The sequence below is a fragment of the Euwallacea fornicatus genome, chromosome 37, assembly GCF_040115645.1.
Source record: "Euwallacea fornicatus isolate EFF26 chromosome 37, ASM4011564v1, whole genome shotgun sequence".
NCBI classification, from domain to species: domain Eukaryota; kingdom Metazoa; phylum Arthropoda; class Insecta; order Coleoptera; family Curculionidae; genus Euwallacea; species Euwallacea fornicatus.
In genome coordinates this window covers 1,699,546-1,725,152 of record NC_089577.1, presented here as the reverse complement: position 1 = coordinate 1,725,152, position 25,607 = coordinate 1,699,546, and the positions used below count along the sequence as shown (strand labels likewise).

Genomic DNA, 25,607 nt, shown 5'->3' with positions numbered 1-25,607 from the left:
GCCAAACATTTTTATGTTTTTTTTTAAGGATAAATGGCGAACGTGGACGATTTACTGTCGAAAAAAAAGGAAGTGGCTCCCATCCTGGACCTCTCCAGGGCCACATGCAACTCTAAGGAGGAGATGCGACGCCTCTTGGAGAAAATCCCGGACTTTAAGATTAAACCCGAGAAAGTGAATCCGGAGAACGTAAAAATCCGAGACAAGGGATTTAAGTTCAAATCCGGTAAAAAGGACTTGAGAAACATGAAGGAGCCCTATCAGTTTATGGACCCCCTCCCTATGGAGATGCAAAGTTTGAGTATCGATGATTTGGCCGGCGTCTCCATTGATTGGAAGATGTTGACCACTTTGCGGCCCAAGAGCAAAGTAGAAGAGAATTACTTTTCCAGGTAAGGAAAGTAAAGATGAAAAGGAAAGTTATACTATGTCATTCCAACTATTGATGCCACTACTTCAAATTTGCTGTGATATTCATTTTTTTCCATAACATACTGATAAACAGAAAATTTTTGACATATTTGTGCAGATTAGTGGAGCTGGGGAAGCTGCGTAATAAAAGCCGCGCGAGTGAAAAACGCCAATCGCAGATGGACCCGCAAGTGCGCAGAATCAAGAACAAATCTGGGGTAGTGGAGATGCGCGTGGTTAGCTGCGCAGAGTGCGGAGAGGATTTTTGCAACGGTAACTGTTTGTAACACCGAAATGTTTTGGTGAAATTTTTTTTCTAGGCAAAGTGTGTGGGTTGTTTGGGTACGATGCGTTCGCTCGACTGCCAGAGTTACCAATTATAAACCAGAAGGTGCTATCCCCTAGTACTGCAGAAAAAACCAAGAAAAAGGTTAAGAGAAAGTCGCGATCCAAGAGTAGAGGGAAAAAAAAGGGCACCACCGTCAAGTCCAAGAGCCCCAAAAAGCGAAGCCCTTCCAAACCCAAGGACAAGGCTGCGTAACTTAGATTGTTATATTCTTGATTAAATACGTTTTAAATCATTTCCATGGAACACTTGAAAATCTATAACGTTTACCTGAACGATAAGATCCTCATTCTACCGTTTTCCCCTTTCGGGGTAATTTCCAACTATAACAATGAATTTGCGCGAATTGTGTCACTCTGGCGGATTGACCTAAAACTAAACGAATGTTTTGTGCAAAAACTAAAGAGTGAAACTGTTTGTTATGCAAATTGATTGTAAATAGTTATTCAACTACTTATACAGGGTGTCTCAACTTCGTATCTTCAATTTCGGAATTCTATAAATGTGTATTCTTTTCGATTTACCCAATGTAATGTCTCATGTTACGCACAGGAAAATAATTGGGAGACGGATCGCAACATTTCAACGTCAACAAGATGTTGCAAAGTGACATTTGATTCAAAATGACGGCGCAGAGATTATTTTTGAATAACCAAAATGGCCGTATATATATTTTTTTTTTTAATAAATTCTAATTGTAATATAACTGTGTTGCTAATGACACTCGTTACCTAATTTAGAATAATTTCTAAGCAAATAAGGACATTTTACGAGGATGCAAAATTTCCTTGAAATTATAATTTATAACAACATCGTAGACGATGTCTATCCTATAAAATAATTCAGCCTGTGTATATTCAAGTTTTTCCCTAACCAGCTTTGTCCTTGTTTCTCTATATCTCTCTCGGGACCGATTCTGGTCATTACTTCTCCGGTCTGTGACTAAGTCAAATGCTAAAAATGACAGTGATATAAATCCTGCAGCGCTATTGGTTAAAACTAAAAATGGCCGTTTTCTGACCAATCAGAATTGGTTTGAATTGCTAGTCCATAAAATTGCAATTCTACGGTGTCATGGCGGTAATTCATTTTTTATCATCTGTAAAATAGGTTAAATTATTCCTTCATAAAAGGGTGCTCTTCTTAATTGTGCTTAAATTCATAAATTCGCATATAAAATGTCAATTCTACGAATTATAAGCAAAAAACACATGGAGATAACAAGCCAATGGTGAGTATTCAATACAAAATAAATTTGGTTATGCAACACATCCTTGAAGGGCCCTTTTCCATAACACTCAAAATCGTCCATTTCCCGTCTCCTAAGGTAAAAACCGACCCCATTACTTCCAGTCCTTACGGAAAAATCTGGGAACGTTATTGTTGTAGGTTAGGGAGTGGTGCAGTATATGGAGCTACTGCTGGGGCTCTTCTTGTCTACTTCACCGATTGGAGAGTCATCACAGACTACTTGCCCTTTTATAACGGAAAATATGTTAAGGACGAATGAAAGGGTTTTTTTTGTTGTTAAATTCTCAACCTGCATAGTAGTGAATAATTGTTTTAAAAATAAAGTCACCCCCTTTTAAAAAAGCATTATATTTAATCTTGGAAAGTCAACACAAGCTTTATTCAAATTACATAACAAGGCTGATAATAATTCTGTTATAAATATAAAACAATTAATTATTATTAACATAACCTAGATTCTGCTGCTCATGAAGTAATAAATATTATTTGGTCTCAAGACCAACAAACCATCATTTTCCAGGGAAAATCACATACTAAACTGGTCGAACCAAAGACAGTTTTTATCAATACATAATAATGTCAAAACTAGGTGGAGAGCAACTTGTGTATTGATTCAGTCGCTTCAGGTCCTAAGGAGTTCACCATATGTGCAAACTCTTGGCTGAAATCCCTGTTTAAAGTTCTGATAAAATCCTTCAAAATTTGTAAGGTTTCTGCAATGAGAGAAATGAAATTTGTATCAAAATATATGGAAAAAGTTTACCATCATTTGGGGTTTGTTCCTTGTAATACACATGCACAACCACCTTGACAACATCCCCTAAATGTTGTTTCAACACGGGATTGCCCTGCTGGTATAACGCGACAAAGCACTTGATCACAGCCTCGTTTTCTTGGATATCATCCCGGAGAGGCAATTTCAGCAAAAATGCTGGGAAGACCTGGACAAAATTTTTTTTTTTTTAAACTTGAAAACATTTTATGATTTTTTTTACTTGATCCAAAGGCAAACCCCCGGGGTTGACGAAAATCATTTTTGCCAGAGCCCCACAAATGTTATCCAAAGTCCCCGTGTGACTCTCTTTACTCACTGCTTGAGACAAGGCGTGCAGAATATCATTGTAGTAGCTGTTGTGATTCCATTTTAAACAGAGAACGGCCAGCGAACGTAAATCTTACTTGAAAACTCGGTCTTTACCGTGCAAGACCATCTCTCCTAGGCCAAATATCGCATTATTCCGCACTTCTTCTGCCGAATCTTTTGCCCCAGTTAACCACATTTTCAGTAAATCCGGCACGAAGCGTTCCACGTAGACATCCAATGCCTTCATGCATTCTGCCAAAGTCCCGTATGCAAAAGAGCGTTGACTCACGCTATTTTGCTTCACCTAATTAAACATTATTTTCTCTTGTCTAAATTTACAACAAAAAAACTCACAGTTCTCCCAGAGAGAAGTTTCAAAATATTGGGGAAGTAACAGGCAAAATCGTCAGGGGAAATGGCAGCCGCATACTTGGGAATAACGTCCCCAGCAGACTCCAACAGCAACTCGTCTTGCTCCGCCTCAGTGTCGTCCTCATTGGCCTCACTTTGCCCTTGCCCCAAATCAGTGTCTTGGCACATAGTCTTCATTGTCAACACATCCACCACGCAGTTCATTATCGCCTCTCGATGACCATCCCCCACAAACACTTCTCCCTTGATTTCGTCTAAAAGGACTGCGTAAGCGTCAAGGCAATTCATTACCACTGATCGTTCTTCGTCTGTTCTAATCAACTCTGAGCACTTTGGAACGAACATCTGAAGGGCTTTGTAAAGGACTTGTTTGGATTCGCTGGTGTTTACCTAAAGTTGAAACTTTCGGAGGTTTGTGGAGGGATTATAGAGACTTATACTTTGTATAGAGAAATGCAGAACTGTTGCAACGCTTCCACTGAGGCCCTTCGAATGTCGTCTTGGGGGTAATTTACTAGTTTGAATATTTCGTCGAAACTCTGCTCGATGTAGGGCAAGAACGCTGGCCTATGTGATTGACAATACTAATATGTTAAATGCATGTTCAAATTACCATTATTATCATATTACTTTAAATTATTGATATAGCCCTTGCTTACTCTAAACGATAAAATTCCGGAAATTCCACCGTTTGAATTGCAATGAAAGAAAAATAAAATAGCTTATTTGCCAACAAATGCGGCAATGAAATTTTCACTGAAAACTGCAACTTAGCTTCAATGCGTAAAAACCACTAATAAGTTAATAAAAGAACTCTTACCCAGTGTTTGAACAAATTTCTCTCAAAGCCTGACAAGCTAGCTCTTTCTCCTCATTATAGGAATTCTCTACGGAGTACCGACACTGAGTGGAATCTTCACTAGCAGTGGAACTACCCTCAATATCCTCCTCACCATTCCCCTCTTCATCAGACAAATCCCCATACACGTCAACCTCCTCCTTCTGTTCTTCGTCATAATGAGTGACAATTCCTTCACTGCTCTGAATGCTCTCGATCATCTCCTGCACTATTTTAGGCAATACTGGGCTCAGATCTTCCTTCATGACAATGGCCAGTGCAGCAAAGAGGGCATAGATGCTTTTCTTTACGTCAGGATCTTGAGTTTGGTCCAATATTCTCATGCCTAGATGCAGAGTTTCTGTGGCCAGAGGTTTGAAATTGTCTACCCCCACAAATTGGGCAACTACAGCTAAAGTTTCAATGGCATAACACTGGATTTGGTGTATTTCAGAATTGGGGTCCGAGTTGATGTAAAAGTTTAGCACTTGAATAATTTTTTGGAAATAGGGCATGATGCCCCCTTTAACTGCGGTGGCGGCAGCCCCTAAAGCGCTTAAGGCCACTCGCTTCAGTTGAATAGATGAACACTGTGGATGTAGAGCTACAAACAATCGTTCCATCAATGTGGGCAAATAGGGCATTAGCTCGTCTTCCAAATTTTCACAAAATGTTTCTAGCGCATAGAATAATCTTTCTAGACTAGGAGGATCCTTCTTCTCCACTTCAATTTGCTTCAGCATCTGACCTAAGTACTCAAACAGCACCGGCAGCAAGTCAGATGCATATTGACTTATCTCTGGCTAAGGTCTACCCTCAGGATTAATTTTCAAGAGAATCAAACACTCACCTGCAAATGTTCTGCGAACTGTCCCAAAGCAAAGAAAACAGCGTTCCGAACTACACTGTTCGGGTTGTGAATGGCCGAACAAACGCACTTCAGAAACTCATTTAAGTATTTCGTTCTAATTCGCTCAGCACAGCCTTCGGCCAAAACTGCCAGCGATAAGTATGCCGCTTTCTGAGCATAAATGTCCCCTCCTTGGAAGGAAATAAAACTTTAAAGTCGCTCACAGAGCGGCTACGGTAACAGACCCTGTATCGCTGGCTCGACTTTGGTCAGCAAATAAGGCACCACTTTGTCAGCAGGTATGTGTAAGGCGATTAAATCCAATGTTTGAGTGGCCACAGTTATAGAGGTGAATTGGTCAGGGTCCCCCAGAAAATACTCTTCTTTTCCATCATCATCTGGCTGTTGCGCCATTAAACGTATGAGAACATCAATAATGGGCTCAATTAGTTTATTTTTTTGAACCACTTTGCCTTTGGCACGTATCAACCAACCTGAAATTTTGGTGCTTTTTACCTAAATTACTCAAATTGGAGATGAGACCAAAATAACTTTTCTGTAATTTTTTTCAAGAGTGACTACAATTGAAATAAACATAACCAATATGTATTAAATAACTCTTGATTATAGACAATCTACAATACACAAGCAAAACAGATTTTGTCATGACAATAATGGTCATGTTTACTTTGGAGATTTACTAAGTGGAGACACTAAGTACCTATAACACTGATTGCCTTAATTTGCACTACCATAGGAATACCAGTGTTGCTGCCAATATGAAGACACATTTCAATAATAAGCTTCACATGGGGAGCCACGACAGCTATGGCATACTCAATAAGCTCTTCAACAATTTCAAAAGTGTCACAAGCTTTTTTCTCATCTTCTGTTACAAAGCTATTGATGATTTCAAGGATTCGTGGCAACAGTTGGTGGTAAATATTCACCATCTAAACATTTAATGCTTATTAATTACTTTATTAAGAACCTTAAAGATTGACTAAATTACCTGTTGATGACCACTGATAATAGGGACTAAATTTTTCATTGTCACTACTGTATAGAAAGCTAAATTGGTATTAGGATGAGAGAGCCCATTGAGAATGGTAGTAAAAAGCATAGCAAATGATTCTGCATGGACTATATAGGAGCTATGAGACATCTCTGTCATTATTGAGAGAGTGTACATTCCCATCTGATTCATAAAAGAACTCATTAATGTCAAATCTTGACCTTCGCCATACATTTACCTCTTTATCAACACTATTATCACTGCTGCATAAGGTATGTATAAATTGTAAAACTTCAGGCCAGCTATTATCTGGAAACTCATGTTTTCCAATTACACCAATAAACTGGGCTATAGCATTCTTTACGAGCTTCTCCTGCTCATTCATCAATGCCTGTAGCATCCCCTGTTTGATCCTGCATGCACACAAATCCTCCGTAAAGACGGTGAAACCGAGAAACCCCTACACGTACCTAAGGCGAACTTCCGCATTCAGTTTGTTCCACTGCCTGCGTTTGCCGAGTTTCCTCCTAAGCAGCACTGAGGCTGACTGCCGGATTTGGGGATTTGAAGAAGTGACAACCACCTCACATAGGGCCGGAATTGCCTCGGGTTTCTTGAACGCCTCTTTCAACTCTTTTGTGCCCTAAAACCAATTTTTAAAGGTAAAATCCGGCTTCGCACGTGGAAAGTGAGGTTAGAATGGCGATATGTTCCGGTCTTTTAAAAGGGCTCACCTGAAGGATCGTGGTACTATTTGGCACTAACAGTTTAGCTAATATTTGCTCCATCTTGGAAAGTTTGTTTCAGCTTGAAATATGCCTAAATCTCAAAGTTTTTGATGCAATATTTTCAGTTTCTGGCAAAGACAATTTCTGGTCGTACTCGCCGATGCTGAGATGACGAGCTAGCGAGGCAATGGGCAAATAACAAATTGTCAAAATTGTAGTTATTGTTATCAATGTCATCCATAGATGACAATTGATTTCAACCGATACCAGAACATACATTTCCTTTTTTACCATAATGAGAACAGAGAAAATCATAGATAATATAATATTTTTTCAGTTGCAATGTCCTGTTGACATTTGAAATGAATACTTAATGTAATTTCAACATAAAAGTCAAAAACAGCTGATCGCTTTCAATTATTTGTTTACAAGTTTAAAAATTACCCTCGAAACTACCTTTACGATACAAATCTTCATCAAATCTCTAGAGGGTAATGGCAACAATTCCAGAGCCTCCAAACAAACGATACAGATCCGGGGAGAAGGAACAAAAATCCGACTCTGAAGACGAAAGTTACGTGCCCTATGTGCCAGTAAAGGAAAGAAAAAAGCAGCAGTTGCTGAAAATTGGTCGCCTGGGGCTGCTTAAAGACTTGGATCCCAGTAAATCTAAACCTCTTAGTGAGAGCGAGCTGGGAGGAGATGAAGAGGAGGATGATCAAATATGGGGTCGAAAGAATAATATTCCTCTTTTGGATCAACATAATGAACTACGGAAGCTTGCTGAGGCAAAGAAAGTCAGTGCAGTGGAGCGCCAGCTGAAGAAGGAAGAAGAAATTTTGGAGATTGTCGCGGAGAAAAAGGCTCTGATGGGTGTGAGTGAACTAGCAAAAGGAATTCAATATAGTGACCCTATAAAAACCAGCTGGAGGCCCCCCAGGTTTGTGCTGGCACTTCCTCAGTCCCGCCATGAAAATTTAAGACATCAACTGCGAATCCTAGTAGAAGGCAAAGAAATTCCGCCACCACTAAAAACCTTCAGAGATATGAAACTTCATGAAGGTATCATTGACGGACTTAAAGAAAAGAATATTAAAAAACCTACCCCGATTCAAGTTCAAGGCATCCCCACGGTTCTGTCAGGCAGAGACATGATTGGGATAGCTTTTACAGGTTCAGGCAAAACCTTAGTTTTTGTCCTTCCATTAATAATGTTCTGTCTAGAACAAGAAGTAAAAATGCCTTTTATCAAGAATGAAGGCCCCTATGGGCTAATAATTTGCCCCTCGCGAGAACTCGCAAAGCAAACTTTTGACATCATTCAATTCTTCTGTGGACACCTAAGGAAAAAATCTATGCCAGTGATTCGAACTTGCCTATGTATTGGAGGAGTGCCTGTTAATGAGGCCATTGAAACCATCCAGAAAGGCGTGCATATAATGGTGGCTACCCCCGGGAGATTAATGGACATGTTAGAGAAGAAAATCGTAAAACTCTCAGTGTGCAGATATTTGTGCATGGATGAGGCTGATAGGATGATAGATTTGGGGTTTGAGGAGGATGTTAGAACCATTTTCTCATACTTTAACGGGCAGAGGCAGACACTGCTGTTCTCAGCCACAATGCCCAAGAAAATCCAGAACTTTGCCCGCTCAGCTTTAGTAAAACCTATTACCATTAATGTAGGGAGAGCTGGAGCTGCTTCAATGAATGTAACACAAGAAGTGGAATATGTTAAACAAGAAGCTAAGATTGTGTATCTGCTAGAGTGTTTGCAGAAAACCCAACCTCCAGTGTTAATTTTTGCAGAGAAGAAACAAGATGTTGATGCAATTCACGAGTATTTATTGTTAAAAGGAGTGGAAGCTGTGGCTATTCACGGGGGTAAGGACCAGGAAGAGCGCTCAAAGTCAGTGGAGGCTTTTAGGAACCACGAAAAAGACGTGCTTGTAGCCACAGATGTCGCCTCAAAAGGACTGGATTTTCCAGATATTCAGCACGTTATAAACTACGATATGCCGGATGATGTCGAGAATTACGTGCATAGAATTGGGCGTACTGGACGATCGGCAAATAAGGGATTAGCCACTACTTTCATCAACAAATCAAACGATGAGATGGTGTTGTTGGATCTCAAGCACTTGCTTATAGAGGCCAAGCAAAAGGTACCAGCGTTTCTTATTGAAATTTGCCCTGATACCGAAAAGTACCTGGAGGTGGGTGACGACAGAGGCTGCAGTTATTGCGGAGGATTGGGACACAGGATTACAGATTGTCCCAAGTTGGAAGCACAGCAAAACAAGCAGGCTTCGAATATCGGGAGAAGGGACTATTTGTCTAACACTGCTGCCGATTATTAGATTTAAGTGAAATTGTTGTAAATAAAGAGTTCCGATCAGACACGATAAATAATTGTGTGTATTGTTTCTAAGCCCTAACACTTGAGATTGAAATGATACATGTACAATTGGACAGCTTAAAGATTAGTGGAACAGCCGATAATCCCGTTTTGGTTTAGGATTTAATACGAGATTTGGTTAATTTTGGACAGTTGTTCAATTTTATCGGGTCGCATAGTTACATTGCTTTATTATGAACAGATCAGACATAGGAGATACAAAAACTTTATCTATAAAGTGTTTTAAATCTACATAAGTTTTATTTGAAGTTGTTTTCAGAGTACTTCACGTTTTTACGTTCTTAGTACATGCATTAAGTAAGTGATAGAGTTTCATTTTTAAGCCTCATGATAAAAAACACGAAAACTAATATTGGTAAGTATATAGTTTATAGGGTATTTGACTTAATCAGATCGCATTCCATAAATCTGGTGACCAATCTAATTACTTATTGTCAATAAGGCGCCGATACGCTAAAAGCTTATTTTATCAGAAAAAAGTCAAAACATGATAAAAGGATTAAAACCTGAAATTACTCATATGATTGGCAATAAGATTATTTATGAAAGCTATACTATTTTCTTAACGATGAGTGTAGTATCCATTAAAAGATAACACCACCACTTCAGGATCTTGCATAATTTCGATACTTATTGCATTAAAAGTGGTCGTACACCCTATTGCCACTAGTAATTACTAATGGTTTTGTCACTGTACAGGGCCAGTTGCAATGTTCGAGGCAAGACAGATATCGAAGACCTCAATCAGTCTCATGAGCGATGAGAGCGACGAGCTCTTTGAACCGAACGAAGAGGAGTTTGAGGCCTATGAGGAAAAGAAATGGTCGCGAAGCCATTTACGGGTGAGCTTGTTTTAGGGATTCTTCGTCCAAAGTGTCTGTTATCACAAAAAAATTGAATCATTCGACTAAAATTAATTATCATAATATTAGACACGATAAAGGTAAGCCCTAATAAATATAAACTGGTGGAAAACGACTAAGGCAAGTTCCTTATTTAATCAGTTTCTCATGTACCGGCGACAAATAAAGCCTACAATTTCTTATCGTGAATGAGCCTACCTGGAAATTCCAGCTCTATAAGTAATCAGGATGTAGTTTTGGCGAATTAGTGAATAAAGTTTTATGTTGATAATGTTTTATCGAGGTAGTTGGAAGCTGCGAAAGGTTGTTTCGATTAAATACAAATTTCAGATGAATCACGATTAACATTATTTTCAGACAAAATTTCAATCCCTGGAGCTACACAACCTCTTCAGAAAGTACACAGATAAAATCAACTTCGGGTACTTTTCGCTCTTTCTCATACTCACTTTCCTCCTCTTCTTCACTCACCTGGTGCTTCTACTCATCGAGAGCATCCACAGTAAGGTAACAATTTCTTCTCTTTAAAATACTCGAAGTCCTAATAATTACGTCTTAGGAGGAGACTCTGGCAGTGTTGCCAGATCTAATCGTTTACTCCCTGGTGATTCTCCTGGCACTCACAAGCTTCATCCTCCTCGAAGTAATCCATCGCAAACACCAAAGGTGGACCTACATCTGCTTCGTATCTTTCATAATCATTTTCGTGGCTAATTTCGGGCTACCACTGTATCATGACCTCCAGAAAACCATGGACTCGTATACCTACATGCCAGCCTACACATTCCTGCTTGTAATCAGTTGCTACATGTTTTTTGGGGTGGAAAAGAACTGGGTTGCCTGCTCTTTGGGAGTTGCGGTGTCTTTTGTGCACGTGTTGACTCTAGCTCTAATGACTTACAAGCAATCTGATAAGTTAGTGGCAAGAGTAAGTAAAAGTTTATAATTTTGATTCGATCAGAAACATAATTCGTGTTGCGTAAGTTTCTATGGGTGATTTGTATTAATTAGTTTTAATTTTTGTGCTACGCGAATGTAAATTTGAAGTCGATTTTAGTAATATTTTCACTATAATTGGACTGTTCTTTTCTTATGGAAACAGAGAGGTAGACCTGTAAGGGAGAGTGGATAATTTAAAATATTTCTTAAATACACTATTTTTTCCTTTGTACCAGATAAGGACAGAAAATGGAGAACAACAGTTCAGATTGGATCCTCGTTTCGTCATTTGCTTGTGAATTTTTTTCTCCTTAATGGTCGCCATTTGACGACGTTTGCGAAATTTAAGACCTAATTTCGCTTTTTTCACCACTGAAATCTAGCGTTTGGTCCCTTTAAAGTACACGGTTAGTTCAAGAAACTTGTCCACGTTTGATTGAAGAGCATTTTAAGGCTTAGTTCTGTGTTCAATTGCAGGATTTGGAGATTTTACTGACATATTTTAGACGAGTTTTCATCCACCATTATGTCCAGACAAATTTGCTTTGAAACTAAAAACGCTATACGTATATTTAAAATAATTTATTAACAATTGAACGAAATTTTACCTAATTATGTCTCTCTATTTCCGTTAACCTGCATTAAACTCCCCATAAGGCTTATGCAAAATTCATCACCACGAAACATACCTGAAAGGTGTCCTAAATTTCTTCTCCGCTCGCATGATGTTACTTTTCAGGTTTTTTCAGATATAATTTTCCTAACATGTTTCAACGGCCTTGGTTTATACATCCGCTATTTAAACGAAATCGTCCAGAGGAAAAGTTTCCTCGACAGACGTGACTGCATTGAAAACACCTTTCAGCTTCGCAACGAGAAGAAGCAAGAAGTACTTTCCAATTTGTTGCTAGTAACTTTCACCTAAGCAAGATTTTCAGGAACAACTTATGGCCAGCATCATACCTGCGCCTCTCATCAACAAAGTGCGCCAGAACTATCTGCGAAGCCAAGAGAACTTGGAGAAGTACGGCAGAATTGGTCAATTTGAAAAGCCGTAAGTCTCCTTTTGGTATCGAGGTATATATAAGAATTTGCATTATTTTTAAAGGGAAGATCTCTTGGAAACCCATGAGGGAGTTACTATTCTCTTTGCCGATATCGTGAACTTTACTTACATGACCAACCAACTGAATGTGCACGATTTGTTGGAGACTTTAAACGAGTTGTTCGGGAGGTTTGATGATGCTTCAGATGTAAGTTTCAGGCGTATTTTAATTAACACTTTTTTGGATATTTATTTTTAGAGGTTGAAAGTTATTCGAATTAAATTTCTCGGGGATTGTTACTATTGCGTCTCCGGGCTTCCTCCAGATGCACCTAGTAATCCTGCGGAGGCATGCGTAGATCTCGGATTGGCCATGATTAAAATCATCACTGATGTTAGGTATGTTTTTAATTTTTTTTTCTTTTTTGGGGAAAGAAACTTACTTCTTTTCCCTACAGGGAAAAAAATAATTTGGATATAGATATGAGAATTGGTATACATACTGGGCGGACAATAAGCGGGATTATCGGCAAAGTAAAGTATCAGTTCGACATTTGGTCGAAGGACGTTGATATTGCTAATAAAATGGAGAGCGAGGGGTTGGCTGGGTAACGATTTGCTTACTTACATTTAGGAGTTCTTTTAGTGGTTTTTTAGCATGGTGCATATAACGAGCACCACTAAAGCGCTTCTACAGAAGCATTACAACATCAAAGAGACCGAAAAGGGAGAGACTGTGCCTCAATTTAAGCAGCACAATTTGAAAACTTTTTTGATTTCTCCGTTTGAAAATGAGGAAGAAGTTTCATCGATAGGCTCAGAACCCCTATCTCCAGCTCCGCGAGCGTCATTATTCCGTAAAAATGGCTCTCTGCCTTTGCTGAACCATCTTTTGCTGCCGTCCCCTATCGTCGAAGAACCGAGGGATACTCTTACACTGATAGAAAGCAATAACATTGATCAAGATCTCAGAAGGTACAATAGACACTAGTGTAACGCTTTGATGTACTTTCGATGTTTTAGGCGGTCTCCTAATGCCAATGTAGATCCCAGGCGTAGTATGCTTTTTCAGAGCAGGACGAGTCAGAGGTTCCGGGCAACCGAGGACAGGAGGTTGACAGGGGATGTTAAAAGAAGGACGGCGTTTATGAGTTCCAATTTCAAGAGGTACATGGAAAGAACGGAGGAAGTGGCCAAGGAGATGGAGAAGACCATTGATAATATGTCGTTTTCGAAGAGGGAGTGAGTTGTCTGATTTTGTATATATCTATGGGGATTCATGGCTTGGCTATTTAATTTGTTCAAATCAGATTGACTTAAGTCAAATGAGGTCAAAATTCTTCTGCATTAATTTTTGTTGTTGTTCTACAGGGGATCATTTTAGTGTCATAAAAAAGTGTGGATGAGTTTTTCAGATTTGCATATTACCTGACATATCAATGAAGAATTTGCGCGATTTTTTTCACCTTTAAGCGTAAAAAAGTCATATACCGGTAAGCAGCGGGCATTCGCCATTCTGTCCAGAGAAGTTTAGTATTTTTAAGTAAAAATTAATTTGATTTTATACAGGTTTATAGGTCGCAACATCCATAATATACAGTTACTCACAAAAGTGACCGTACATTACTTAAAAATAAATAAACTTCCAAAAAGATATATTACCACACGGTTTTTTTTGTTTAACGTAGGTATATTCATAATACATGATACTATTATACAATTTCAAAAAAGAAATATGACAAAACCAATTAAATCTTAAAGAATAATAATTAACAAGGAAGAAATGACTGGAAATCTAGTCACAAAATTAACCGTGCAAAATGTGTTATTACCAGTTATTGTAAGATTTATCAAAACAAATACAAACTTTTTTTGTCTGTATTCTTGCGAAGTTCAGTTACTCATAGATAAATTTGCATCAACTAAGTGCAGTATATTGAAACTTGTGAGAAATACCAATTATGGCAAATAAAAGAACTCAAACTGACGTTGCAACGCGAAAATTAATAATTAAGTTACACTCCATGGGATCCACGATGAGAAGAATTAGCTAATTAGTAGGTAGGAGTCATTCAACAGTCCAGTGGATCATAAACAAATACCGATATGATGGATTAATAGAAGATAAGGTTCGAAAAGGAAGAAAAGATATACTTTCTAAAAATGATTAACGATTTATAATATGGCAAATAAAAGTTAATCCCAAATAAAGTATTCCAAAATTGCCGCAAGAAGTTGCTCAAAGAATAAAGAAGCCAATATCAACGGAAACTGTTCGAAGACTTCTTAGAAAAAACGGATATAATGGTAGAATTGCACAGAAGAAACCGTTCATTTCGAAAGCTAAGGAACGGAAGCGTCTTGAATTTGCCAAAAAATACCTAAAAGAGCCTGTTGAATTTTGGAATAATTTGATCTTCTCGGATGATACTAAAATAAACCTTTTCTGATCTGACGGACGACAAGTTGTTTGGAGGAAATCGAATACTCAACAACATAAAAAGAATATTGTTAAAACGGTGAAACGTGGAGGAGGATCTTTAATGTTCTGGGGTGCCATGGGAGCTAATGGTGTAGGAAACCTACATGAAATTAAAGGAATTATGGACAAAAATGTTCATCTTGAAATTCTGGAAACGAACTTGAAATCTTCTTCCGAAAAACTTAAAATGCCTAAACTTTTTTACTTTCAGTAGGACAATGATCCAAAGCATACGGCTAATACAATGAAGCATTGGTTGATTTATAATGTCCCAAGATTGTTGAATTCCCCTCTTCAATCGCCTGATCTAAATTCTGTAGAAAATCTATGGGATATATTAAAACATGATGTTGAAAAGTAGAGGTGTAGCAATTTAAAAGGCCTTAGTAATGTTGTGGTATAACATTTCTCCCAATGTGACCAGAAGACTGGTAGAATCGATGCCAAATCGCTTGAAAGCTGCTATTGAAGCTAAGGGAGGTGCTACTAGGTATTAATTTCTTAAACATCTAAGTTTAATTAGTTGTTTTGATAAGTTTATCAGGGGTTTGAAAGCGCAAAATACCTTTTGCACGGTTAATTTTGTGACTAGATTTCCAGCCATTTCTTCCTTGTTGATTATTATTCTTTAAGATTTAATTAGATTTGTCATATTTCTTTTATGAAATTGTATAATAGTATCATGTATTATGAATATACCTACGTTAAACAAAAAAAAACCGTGTGGCAATACAGGGTGGGGCACCAAGAGCGCCTCGGGGTATTACGTCCTTATTAACAATTTGATCGAAAATTGTTTTTAGAGGTGTATGTAGGCCCTTGCAAGGTACATTTTAAAAATACTTTCATTTATACAGGGTGTATATAAAAAAAGATACATCTCAAACATATGTATTTTTTAATGGAACACCCTATATTTTACTACATATTTGGAATTATAAGAAGAAAATAGTACAAGTTTGCATAACACACATTGGGTCAAAAACAATCGCTTCTCGAGAAATTTTAGAAAATATAAAAATGCAAGAGTTAAGAAAAATTGTTTTTGCTAGGTAGAATGAATTATTTACTAAACTGATATACAGGGTAAGCAAAAAGAGTGGTCAAATTTTACTCCCTTATAATTTAGCATAGCTTTCTTATTTCAAATGGAATATATACATTTTTATGTATTACCTAAAATCACTAATTAATTCCCTTTCAATTGATACTACAGTGTTCTATACCTATCTTTTACCGTTTTCCCATAATATAAAATTTTATTTAATTTTCAATAATAACATTAAATAATACAAATTATGCCTTGGATTGGTTGCTATGGTTATTAAAGAAAGCTAATTATAGAGGACGAATTTTAAAAGTATTTTATTACAGTTTAACAGATTCCCAAAAAAATTAAAAATTTACAGTAAATAATCGAAATGATGGCCATCAATTTCAGTACATAATTGAATACGTTTTCGAAAAGAAAGTTTCACTTTTGATAACGTGTCTGGTGGTATTTCTTTGAATGCATTTTGAATTCGAATTTTCGTGTCCTCCTTTGTTGTTGGTGGTAATTGGTACACGACATCTTTAATGTAGCCCCACATAAAAAAATCCATACTGGTAAGATCGGGCGATCTTGCGGGCCACAACTGAGGACCACTTCGCCCAGTTCATCTTCGGGGAAACATAGTGTTGAGAACTTCTCTCGCATCCCTATGACAATGTGCGGGCGATCCATCTAACTGAAACGACATTTAATGAAATTTCGTATTATGGGAAAACGGTAAAAGATAGGTATAGAACACTGTAGTATCAATTGAAAGGGAATTAATTAGTGATTCTAAGTAGTACATAAAAATGTACATATATGTTTCATTTGAAATAAGAAAGTTATGCTAAATTATAAGGGAGTAAAATTTGACCACTCTTTTTGCTTACCCTGTATATCAGTTTAGTAAATAATTCATTCTACCTAGCAAAAACAATTTTTCTCAACTTTCGTATTTTTATATTTTCTAAAATTTCTCGAGAAGCGATTGTTTTTGACCCAATGTGTGTTATGCAAACTTGTACTATTTTCTTCTTATAATTCCAAATATGTAATAAAATATAGGGTGTTCCATTAAAAAATACATATGTTTGAGATGTCTCTCTTTTCATATACACCCTGTACAAATGAAAGTATTTTTAAAATGTACCTTGCAAGGTCCTACATACACCTCTAAAAACAATTTTCGATCAAATTATTAACCCATTAACGCCCAGTGATCTATATATAGATCGCAGAAAATAAACAACCTTTATGACATAAATTTGTTTATGAAAACAATGTTTATTGGGACATAAGGTTAGCTTATGCAGGTGGTTAAGTATGCAGCGAGAACTGCATTCGTACGATGGTCTTCAGTTAACATTTTGTGACAAGTGTAACGTTACCTTGTGTACTCTTTGCTTTCCTAATTGGCACAATAAGGAGACCTGTACTTGCAGTTTATTTAGTTTTTGTATTTTTTTGTATTAAATAGTTTTTGTAAAAAATAAAATTTATGAATTTAACGCCTAAATAATTTAACCATGGTTGCCTCGTGGTTTTTTTTTTTTTCTCATTCTGTAGATTATACATGTCAATTGGGCAGAAAGGCCAAGAGGCCGATAGCCCATTCACCGGGTGAATAAAGATAGCTATTATTATTATTATTAATTTAACCAAAAATAAAATTAAAAAGTATACGGCACATCCCAGTGATCTATACATAGATCACCTTTTTTTAAAAAAACCGCTGAAAAAAAAGATACATTTCAAGATGAATTTTCAAATATGATGCTAAAAGACTAATTCGTGAAGAAAACAGGACATTTTTTCACGACAAAATAATTTCGGCGCTAATGGGTTAATAAGGACGTAATACCCCGAGGCGCTCTTGGTGCCCCACCCTGTATATTTTTTTGGGAATTTATTTATTTTTAAGTAACGTAAGGCCACTTTCGTGAGTAACTGGATATTTAACGTAGTTATCGATGCTACATTAAGAGTGAGACGTCTGCCACGCTATTGGTTGTGCCGGTGTATGATAATATCATTCGACCTACTTAACACCTTCCATGAATTTCAAACTGTCGGAAAATGAGGGTCAAACTTGTTTCCATTACTTTTGGCCCTAAAATGAGATGAATAATTGTTGATATCGAACGAAACAGTGGATATGCCTTAACGCTTATTGAATTCCTTATTTGTGTGTTTGGTCTGTGGCGGCCAACTTTTCAAACAATTACAACAGCCGGCGGGGCAAAAGAGACGAGCCGCCACTGCAGCATTATGAAATATTCGATTGTTGCTAATTTTCCATGCTTTTTATTAGTCAATACGTTGCAAAAGGGAGCGAGATAAACAGCCTACTTATTTTCAAAGATAAAGAGAACGAGCTGCAGTACGTTAAGATGAAGGATCCCATGTTCAAGTACTACGTCTCGAGTCAAGTGGTGTTGATACTTTGCGTCTACCTGATTCAGAATTTGACGTTAGACAGGTGCGTCTATGATAGCTAATAATGTACAGGGTGGTTCTCCAGGAATTATCGAAAAAGAAACGTAAAATTAACAACCCAAATGAGAGCTGTAAGAGCGAATGTGGGATATTGGGCAGTTAATTTTATTTGGGTTTGGAAGCTGAAAATACGCCAATAGAATTCCAAGACTTATGCCCGCTTAAGACTTTTCCATAATTGATCTAGGCAGTTCTACGAAGCCCCATTTGTATATCGAAGATGTACAGTGACAATCTTGCCCAGCAAACAACTTCCATAGTAGACAAATTTAGTTATAACTTTCTTGAGATGAAAAATCATTCTGGTTAAATTAACAGCGACTCTGAAATGATGAGTTTAATGATTACTAATAGATCTACAGTATGTGACAATCTTGTTCGTACACCCGGGTTTATTGAGGAAAAGAGTCGTTTGGATGGCTTATATATAGTATTTATTGTATATATTGTATATAGAAATATCAATTTTTTATTCTCTTATACATGTATTAACAATAAATATAAGATAACTACAACAATATTAGTCTAAATTTCTCAAACAATTAATACAACATTTTGTAAAAACATCATATTTTGGAGCAACATTGTTGTTCGTACACGTAAATTGAAAACAATTTTGAATGATTTTTTTTCCATTAAAGGTAATTCCCCAATATTTTGTTGAATAACCCTTAGCTTTAATCACCCCTTGACATCTTTTATTCATTGAAGAAATCAAGTTTTTACACATTTCTGGGCTAATATTCTTCCATTCTTTCACGATTGCGTGTTTTAAATCGGTTTTCGAGGAAAAGTGATGTTTTCTTACATTTCTTTTTAAAATTGCCCACAAGTGCTCGATAGGATTTAAGTCTGCAGATTGTGGGGGGGTTCGCAAGAGTTTTGGGACGTTCCAAATTAACCATTCCTTGTTAATTAGAGCGGTATGCTTGGGATCGTTATCTTATTGAAACCTATAGATCCTTGGCATTCCTAATTTCATTGCACTTTCCTTGACATTTTTTTTTAATATCTCATTATATACAAATTTATCCATTGTGCCATCAATAAAATGGATATTTCCTACTCCATTTGACGACATACAACCCCATATCATTACAGATCCACCTCCATGTTTTATAGTGGGGATCGTATTAAGAGGATTATTATCGTCATTTGGTTTCCTCCAAACTCTATTGATTCCATCTGACTGGAAAAGGTTGATTTCCGTCTCATCGGACCAAATGACGCCGTCCCAAAACTCCTGATCTTCATTCAAACGTTCATTTGCAAATAAAATCTTTTTCCGTTTATTTTCTACACTAACAAATGGTCTTCTACGTGGGATTCTACCGTGATGACCATTTTTCCATAAGACACGTCGAATTGTTTGGCAGGAGATATGTGGTCAACTGTATCTTCGACAGTCGAACGCAGTTTCGGCGCGCTTAATTTAGGATTTTTCTTAATTTCCTGAACTACCATCCGTTCATCTCGTTCGTTTAACTTCTTTTTCTTCGCTTTTCTGGAAAAATTGGAACATGTGCCTTCATTTCTAAATTTATTCAAAAAATATTGGATCGTGGAATGTTTTTTGTTTGTTAATTGTCCTATTTTGCCTAAACTATAGCCCCTGAGAGCCGTATTTACGATAGATTTCTTTAAATCTAAACTTAGTTCCTTTCTATTCGGCATTTTGAATCGAACTGACGAAACAATTTTAGAAAAAGGGAGAAGGTACTTTGTTTACAGCATTTGTTATCCGGATGAACAAAAAGAACGAGATAAAACATGTTTACCCTATTTTTCAATAATATTCAATTTAATTGTACAACAATGTTGCATGAAAATAATACAATATTTTTATTAAATTTTTCAATTAAACTACTGAAAACCGGTTCGGCACATTTTTACTTACAGCCGCTCAAAAAAGTATCCGTACAGCCGAAAAAAAATTCTGTAAACCGTAACTTTTGACTGATTTTGTTCAAATTTTGTATAATGAAAATTCAAAAAGAAACTCAATTTGCGTAATTGAGCAACTTTTGAAAATTGAACTTTTAGAGTGCTTTCCAGCGTTTTAAAAAAAACTCCGTTTTGAAAACTTCTTGTGCGGTGGAAATTTTTCAATGTGGTTTTAACACTCTTGAAGAGAGGATTTTTCTTCATATATCCTGAAAATTTGATCAAAATCGAACAACAAATAAGGGAGTTGCAGCTTTTTAAAGTCGTCAAAAACGCCAAAGTGACGATTTTCGCGCAAAATGACGAAACTTTGACATTTTTGACGACTTTAAAAAGCTGCAACTCCCTTATTTGTTGTTCGATTTTGATCAAATTTTCAGGATATATGAAGAAGAATCCCCTGTACAAGAGTGTTAAAACCGCATTGAAAAATTTCCACCGCACAAGAAGTTTTCAAAACTGAGTTTTTTTTTAAAACGCTGGAAAGCACTCTAAAAGTTCAATTTTCAAAAGTTGCTCAATTACGCAAATTGAGTTTCTTTTTGAATTTTCATTATACAAAATTTGAACAAAATCAGTCAAAAGTTACGGTTTACAGAATTTTTTTTCGGCTGTACGGATACTTTTTTGAGTGACTGTAAGTACATAATATCATAATAGACTTCTTGTCGAAAATGAATAAAACGAAAAATGAAAAAAGTGATTTTTAACGAGACAAATCGAATGTTTTTTTCAACAAACTCGGGTGTACGAACAAGCGTGTTACACACTGTATATCTGAAGGAAAATTTTCAAAAAAATTCTGGAATCTACTGTTTCCCGCGCCTTATCCTCTTGCCAAATTCTACTTTTCGTTCCAAACCTCGAATTAACTCGCATTGAATCTTATTTAGTCGTGCCTGGCTACGTTACGAATTTATAATCTCCCAGCTGATTTTGGTGCTGGTGCTCCTACCCAGCACCTGGACGTACTACCTGTACCTACGGTTTTACACGCAATTCGTGGACAGGCCTCCACAAAACCTGGTTGCGCGCTTCTTTTACAATACTTCCAAGTACATAACGTATAATTTCTGGGCAAGATTGACCATCTACACGCTGGTATGGACGCTGTACCTGTCCTGCGTCTTTTTGGAAGTGGTAAGTCTATCCAGGCCGAATGTGAGAGTTGAAAATTGAACACAAAAAAATTCTTTAGTGGTCCTGTCATAACGAGAACATCAAGGAACCGGATCGGGCCAATGATGAGCATTGCATGGTACCTTGGGTAAAACTCTCATTTAAGTTCTAGACGGTCCATCGTATGATAAAACAAATTCCTTACAGCACATGACGGAATCGTGCGCGTTGGCACTTATAATGACCTTCCTATTTCTCAAGATTTTCCTGTGGATTAAATTCTTGTACGCACTCTTAACCACAGTGGCCTACAGCTATTGCGTTTTGTACTTCGTCACCCCGATTTACAAGGTATTTTCTGTGACTTTTTCCCTTCAAAAGGGACTAACCGCAACGTTCAGAGCAGCGAAACCTTTAGCCCGCACTTGTCGCCGCAAGTGTCCCACGTCCTCAGCGTGGTCTTCCTAATGATAACCCTTCACTTAATCGACAGACAGACTGATTACATGAACAGATTGGACTTTCTATGGACTTCAAAACTGCTGGACGAGAAGCGTAAGGCCAACGAGCAGCAGGCGGTTAACACGAATATGCTGATTAATATCTTGCCCAAGCACGTCGGTAAAGGTTGATTTTGAAGGTGAAATTTTCTTTGCTTTCATGGGAATTTCAGCGAAAATTTACCTGAACGTGAATAAGGAGATGAATGATTTGTACTCTGAGGCTCATAATAATGCGGCAGTCATGTTCGCGTCCATGATCTTCGACGAGGTTTACACCGAGAACGAAATGAGCTTTTTGACAGTGATGAACCAGTACATCACCATTATTGACACGGTAAATGCATTGTTCACTTCTATACAGGGTGAGTCGGGAGGATCGTGCCAAACTTCGGGAGCGTGTTGTACGTGAAAAATAAATGTAAAAAAACTCAAATGTTGTTATCCGATTTTCGTTTGTTTACAAGTTATAGCGTAAATAATTTTTTTTAACTAGGATTCTGTTTACCATAAACGTACAGACAGGTTAAGCAACATTTAGACGAAACGTTTCCTGGACGTTGGATTGGTCGTGGGGGCCCTATTAGTTGGCCTCCGAGGTCTCCAGACCTAACACCACTAGACTATAGAAATGCTGCAGCTGCCATTAAAGAAAGACATGAAACAATCAGGAGCGCAACGAATGCTCTTCATAGACGAAGCCGAAAATGTTCAGAAGTTAATGGCAATATTGTTGAACATTTACTATGATGTCCAAACGTTAGTTTATGGAATTTCTTATGAAATTTATTTTATTTTATTTTATTTTTTTTTAATTTTTATTTACGCCATAACTTGTAAACAAACGAAAATCGGATAACAACATTTGAGTTTTTTTACATTTATTTTTCATGTACAACACGCTCCTGAAGTTTGGCACGATCCTCCCGACTCACCCTGTATGTTCAGTGCTATAAACAAATCATAAATATTGAGATTTTAATCCGATTTGTATCTTCTTTAAAGCTACCGCAACACAACTCTAATTAAACTTTAAAGGGGTTGTGATTGACGGGATTCGTAAGTGTTTTTTAAGAGCCTAAAGTGGTCAGTTCTACAACCCTTCTCCTGATCCTGTGGCTTGTTTATTCAGTTTCCGAGTGTTCCCAGATCATTTTCAAGGTCCCACCAACATTTCTCTTTCAGCTGATAAACCGTAAAGAGTTTTCTAAAGTGGAGAAGATCAAAATCGCCAAATGGACCTATATGGCTGCTTGCGGCCTCACCGTTCCTGGAGAGAACGAGCAGGAAGCTCACCATGCCAGCAGCACTCTGGAGGTGCTCCTGAATTTCGCTTCTACTATGTTCAAACAGTTCCACGAGCATAACAATTCATTCGTTCAGTTTAATCTGAGAATCGGTAGGAATTTTGATGTTGCCACACTCAAACAACAAATTGGAAACGGAGTAACTCTAATAATAGGAATTATATTGGCTTTTCTAGGGATTTGCCATGGTCCTATAGTGGCGGGCGTGGTGGGTTCCAAAAAGCCTCTGTATGACATTTGGGGGAATACCGTGAATATGGCCTCCAGAATGGACAGTACCGGAAGTGCTGGTACATACTTTAACTTTTTTGTTAGTTATTTATATGTGCATTTTTTTGGTGTTTGGTGTAGGTCACATACAGGTTCTGAAGGAGACCGCCGTGGAGGTGGAGAAATTGGGGTACAAATGTGTGCCCCGCGGAATCAGGCGAGTGAAAGGAGTGGGGGACATAGCTACGTTCTTCGTAGAGCTCGATGAAGAATTTAATTTGGTTCGAAAGCCGCCGGAAGATTCGTGATTATGACTTCTATTTTCTATTAATTTATTTCTTCCTTTGTGATTTCGTGTTAGGATTAAGTTTAATAATAAATAATCAAATATTTCAATTCTCAATCACGACTCCAATCATCTAACCTAAGTGCGACTTAGGACTTCTCAGTCGTTCTTCCACGTCTGCGAACCGAGCCGACGTTATGGCGAAAATTTTCGTTTTGTTAATTCTTCCTCATTTAATCACACCAGATGACGACACGTTCTTCACTTCCAAATGCCGCCATTTTAAGTTATAGAAAACGGCGGATCTAAGAGACAAGCGAACACAGCGCCGCTAAATGTTCTGGATGAACGTTCTCCGTTACAAGGTTGCCAAACCGTGTAACTTCAAATTCGACTGCGATTCCATTGTTTCTGTCATTAATCATTAGTGACATCGACATTGCGGAGTTCGCGAGCTTTCATTTCATTTCGAGTGAGTTCCATTTTAAACATTTAATGAGCGAAGCTCCGTAACGTACGGCATAGAGGGCAAAATCCTTTTTTTCGTGTCCCGGTAATAACATTTTAGCACGCGTCAAACAGTTATCACCGCTTTATTTACCGATTTGCGCCTTTGATCGCCCAATTGTTTATCGAAACCGAGATTAAGAGGTTTACGCAAGCGAACGTTTAGCGGCGCTCTATTTACACGATTCCCGAAAATGTGTTTAAATTTAGAGGTCCCGATCGGAAAATAATTAGTACATCCCGAAGCGTTGGTTTAAAGAAAACGGTATTCGAGAATTTCCAAGAATCTCTTTTCACCTCTGTATGGCCGCTGTATCAATTGGTTTTGACGTCTGCATTCATGATGGCGACCTATCGTTTATTGTGACACGAGTAGTTTTGACATTTCCATTCAAGATGGCGTCTCGAAAAAAAAATGATAACGGCATTGTTGCCAATTAGTAACGACCCGAAGCCCTTGGAATATTTTCTGTCTCCAAATACAATTCAATAGTGAATTTTTTTGTCCGAATGGAAGATTTATAGCAACAACTAATGGGGGTACCTATAAATAAGTCCACTGCTCGTTATTGGAGAGGCAAGGGGGGCCGTACAAAAAAGCTTTTCATTCGGGCAAGTTATATGGACTGTTAACGTATGCACTTAAAGACGGTGATGACAGGTCCGAGCACTGGCCGTTTAGTATGAAATTTTGAGGAGGATTTTTAGTTCGGTTATGTTCGCTGTTTTTACCTATAAAAGTCATAGAGTTCAACCGCAATTCCGCGGGTTTTTTTACGGTTTTGGGGCTCCTAATGCATGATGAAGGTATGAGTAATCAGTGAATCCGAGAGTACGTGACTTTTTCGAGCTTCGTGGTCTTGCAATATCGTTTTTGCGGTTTGCAGTTCCACCTAAGTGTGGGATCCCGAAAGTTTGAAACGTCGTGGCTCTGGCCAGACAACCTCTTGCTGATGAGAACGAGCATTTACGAGACTCCGAAATCTATTCAATATCACCTTTCCCATCCAAAGACATGAGAACGTCAGAAGCAACAAGTCAAATTGATTTTAGTGTTTGTTATCGAGCCCTCTCCTGAGAGTTCTGAAGTCTGCTGAAAATTTTCAAATTTCAAAGCTGGAAGCGACTGGATGTTTTCGTCTTTCTGTTTGGTTTATTCGTTTCAAAATTTGGCAACTTGGCTCCTGTCATTTCTTTGGACAAGAGCCACGTCAAGTCGATAGCGGCGGTGCCAAATTGCTGTATTAACATAACCTTTATACGTTTCGGGTAAGTTACGCAAAAACTTTTGTTGTACCTGTGTTTAATTTTTTCCCTGTAAAAAGTGTAATAATAAGTAAAAGAGAGTTTCAGTATTTTTTTAATAAAAAGTAAACTAATATGTCTTAGCATTTGACCGATTGACTAAAATAAACATGGCATTTGTTAGGTGTTGAATTTTCTGGAAAATTAAAAAAATTAGGCGGTACCACTTTACCGCTCAAGAAATTTTGCATCACAACTATAGTTACTTGCTGAGGACACTATGCGCATTGTATCAGCCCATCCAACTCCAGCAT

At 37.6% G+C, this 25,607-nt stretch overlaps 5 protein-coding genes across 6 annotated transcripts; 4 read left to right on the top strand and 1 right to left on the bottom strand.

The window, feature by feature from the left end:
• The first annotated feature begins 33 nt into the window (after positions 1-33).
• On the top strand, positions 34-992 carry LOC136349326 (uncharacterized). Its single transcript, XM_066300800.1, has 3 exons — positions 34-392; positions 530-684; positions 732-992. Exons 1-3 carry the CDS (start codon positions 34-36, stop codon positions 950-952), a joined length of 735 nt encoding a protein of 244 aa, XP_066156897.1. The 3' UTR covers positions 953-992.
• An 810-nt stretch (positions 993-1,802) lies between these two features.
• LOC136349448 (cytochrome b-c1 complex subunit 10-like) lies at positions 1,803-2,350 on the top strand. Its single transcript, XM_066301000.1, has 2 exons — positions 1,803-1,988; positions 2,147-2,350. Exons 1-2 carry the CDS (start codon positions 1,936-1,938, stop codon positions 2,265-2,267), a joined length of 174 nt encoding a protein of 57 aa, XP_066157097.1. The 5' UTR covers positions 1,803-1,935; the 3' UTR covers positions 2,268-2,350.
• LOC136349446 (importin-4-like) lies at positions 2,340-7,092 on the bottom strand. Its single transcript, XM_066300998.1, has 14 exons — positions 6,902-7,092; positions 6,638-6,810; positions 6,406-6,580; positions 6,165-6,350; positions 5,874-6,105; positions 5,398-5,646; positions 5,153-5,343; positions 4,285-5,105; positions 3,905-4,031; positions 3,447-3,854; positions 3,188-3,396; positions 3,004-3,136; positions 2,772-2,949; positions 2,340-2,721 (listed from the first exon to the last, which is right to left on the bottom strand). The coding sequence occupies exons 1-14, from the start codon at positions 6,953-6,955 to the stop codon at positions 2,594-2,596; spliced, it is 3,264 nt and encodes a 1,087-aa protein (XP_066157095.1). The 5' UTR covers positions 6,956-7,092; the 3' UTR covers positions 2,340-2,593.
• Positions 7,093-7,289: 197 nt separating this feature from the next.
• On the top strand, positions 7,290-9,616 carry abs (ATP-dependent RNA helicase abstrakt). The gene has a single exon (XM_066300999.1). It carries the CDS (start codon positions 7,390-7,392, stop codon positions 9,253-9,255), a length of 1,866 nt encoding a protein of 621 aa, XP_066157096.1. The 5' UTR covers positions 7,290-7,389; the 3' UTR covers positions 9,256-9,616.
• On the top strand, positions 9,536-23,658 carry ACXD (Adenylyl cyclase X D). 2 transcript variants are annotated; one of them, XM_066300996.1, is made up of 20 exons: positions 9,536-9,669; positions 10,014-10,156; positions 10,535-10,684; positions 10,737-11,105; positions 11,856-12,005; positions 12,055-12,170; positions 12,225-12,369; positions 12,421-12,560; positions 12,620-12,769; positions 12,819-13,136; positions 13,185-13,403; positions 17,991-18,158; positions 21,013-21,259; positions 21,318-21,386; positions 21,446-21,589; positions 21,640-21,859; positions 21,912-22,075; positions 22,924-23,137; positions 23,222-23,335; positions 23,397-23,658. In XM_066300996.1, the coding sequence occupies exons 1-20, from the start codon at positions 9,642-9,644 to the stop codon at positions 23,561-23,563; spliced, it is 3,435 nt and encodes a 1,144-aa protein (XP_066157093.1). In that variant the 5' UTR covers positions 9,536-9,641; the 3' UTR covers positions 23,564-23,658. The 2 variants fall into 2 exon arrangements, with proteins under 2 accessions (XP_066157093.1, XP_066157094.1); XM_066300997.1 differs by lacking the exon at positions 9,536-9,669 and adding an exon at positions 10,319-10,480 and having other exon boundaries at positions 10,141-10,257.
• The last annotated feature ends 1,949 nt before the right edge of the window (positions 23,659-25,607 follow it).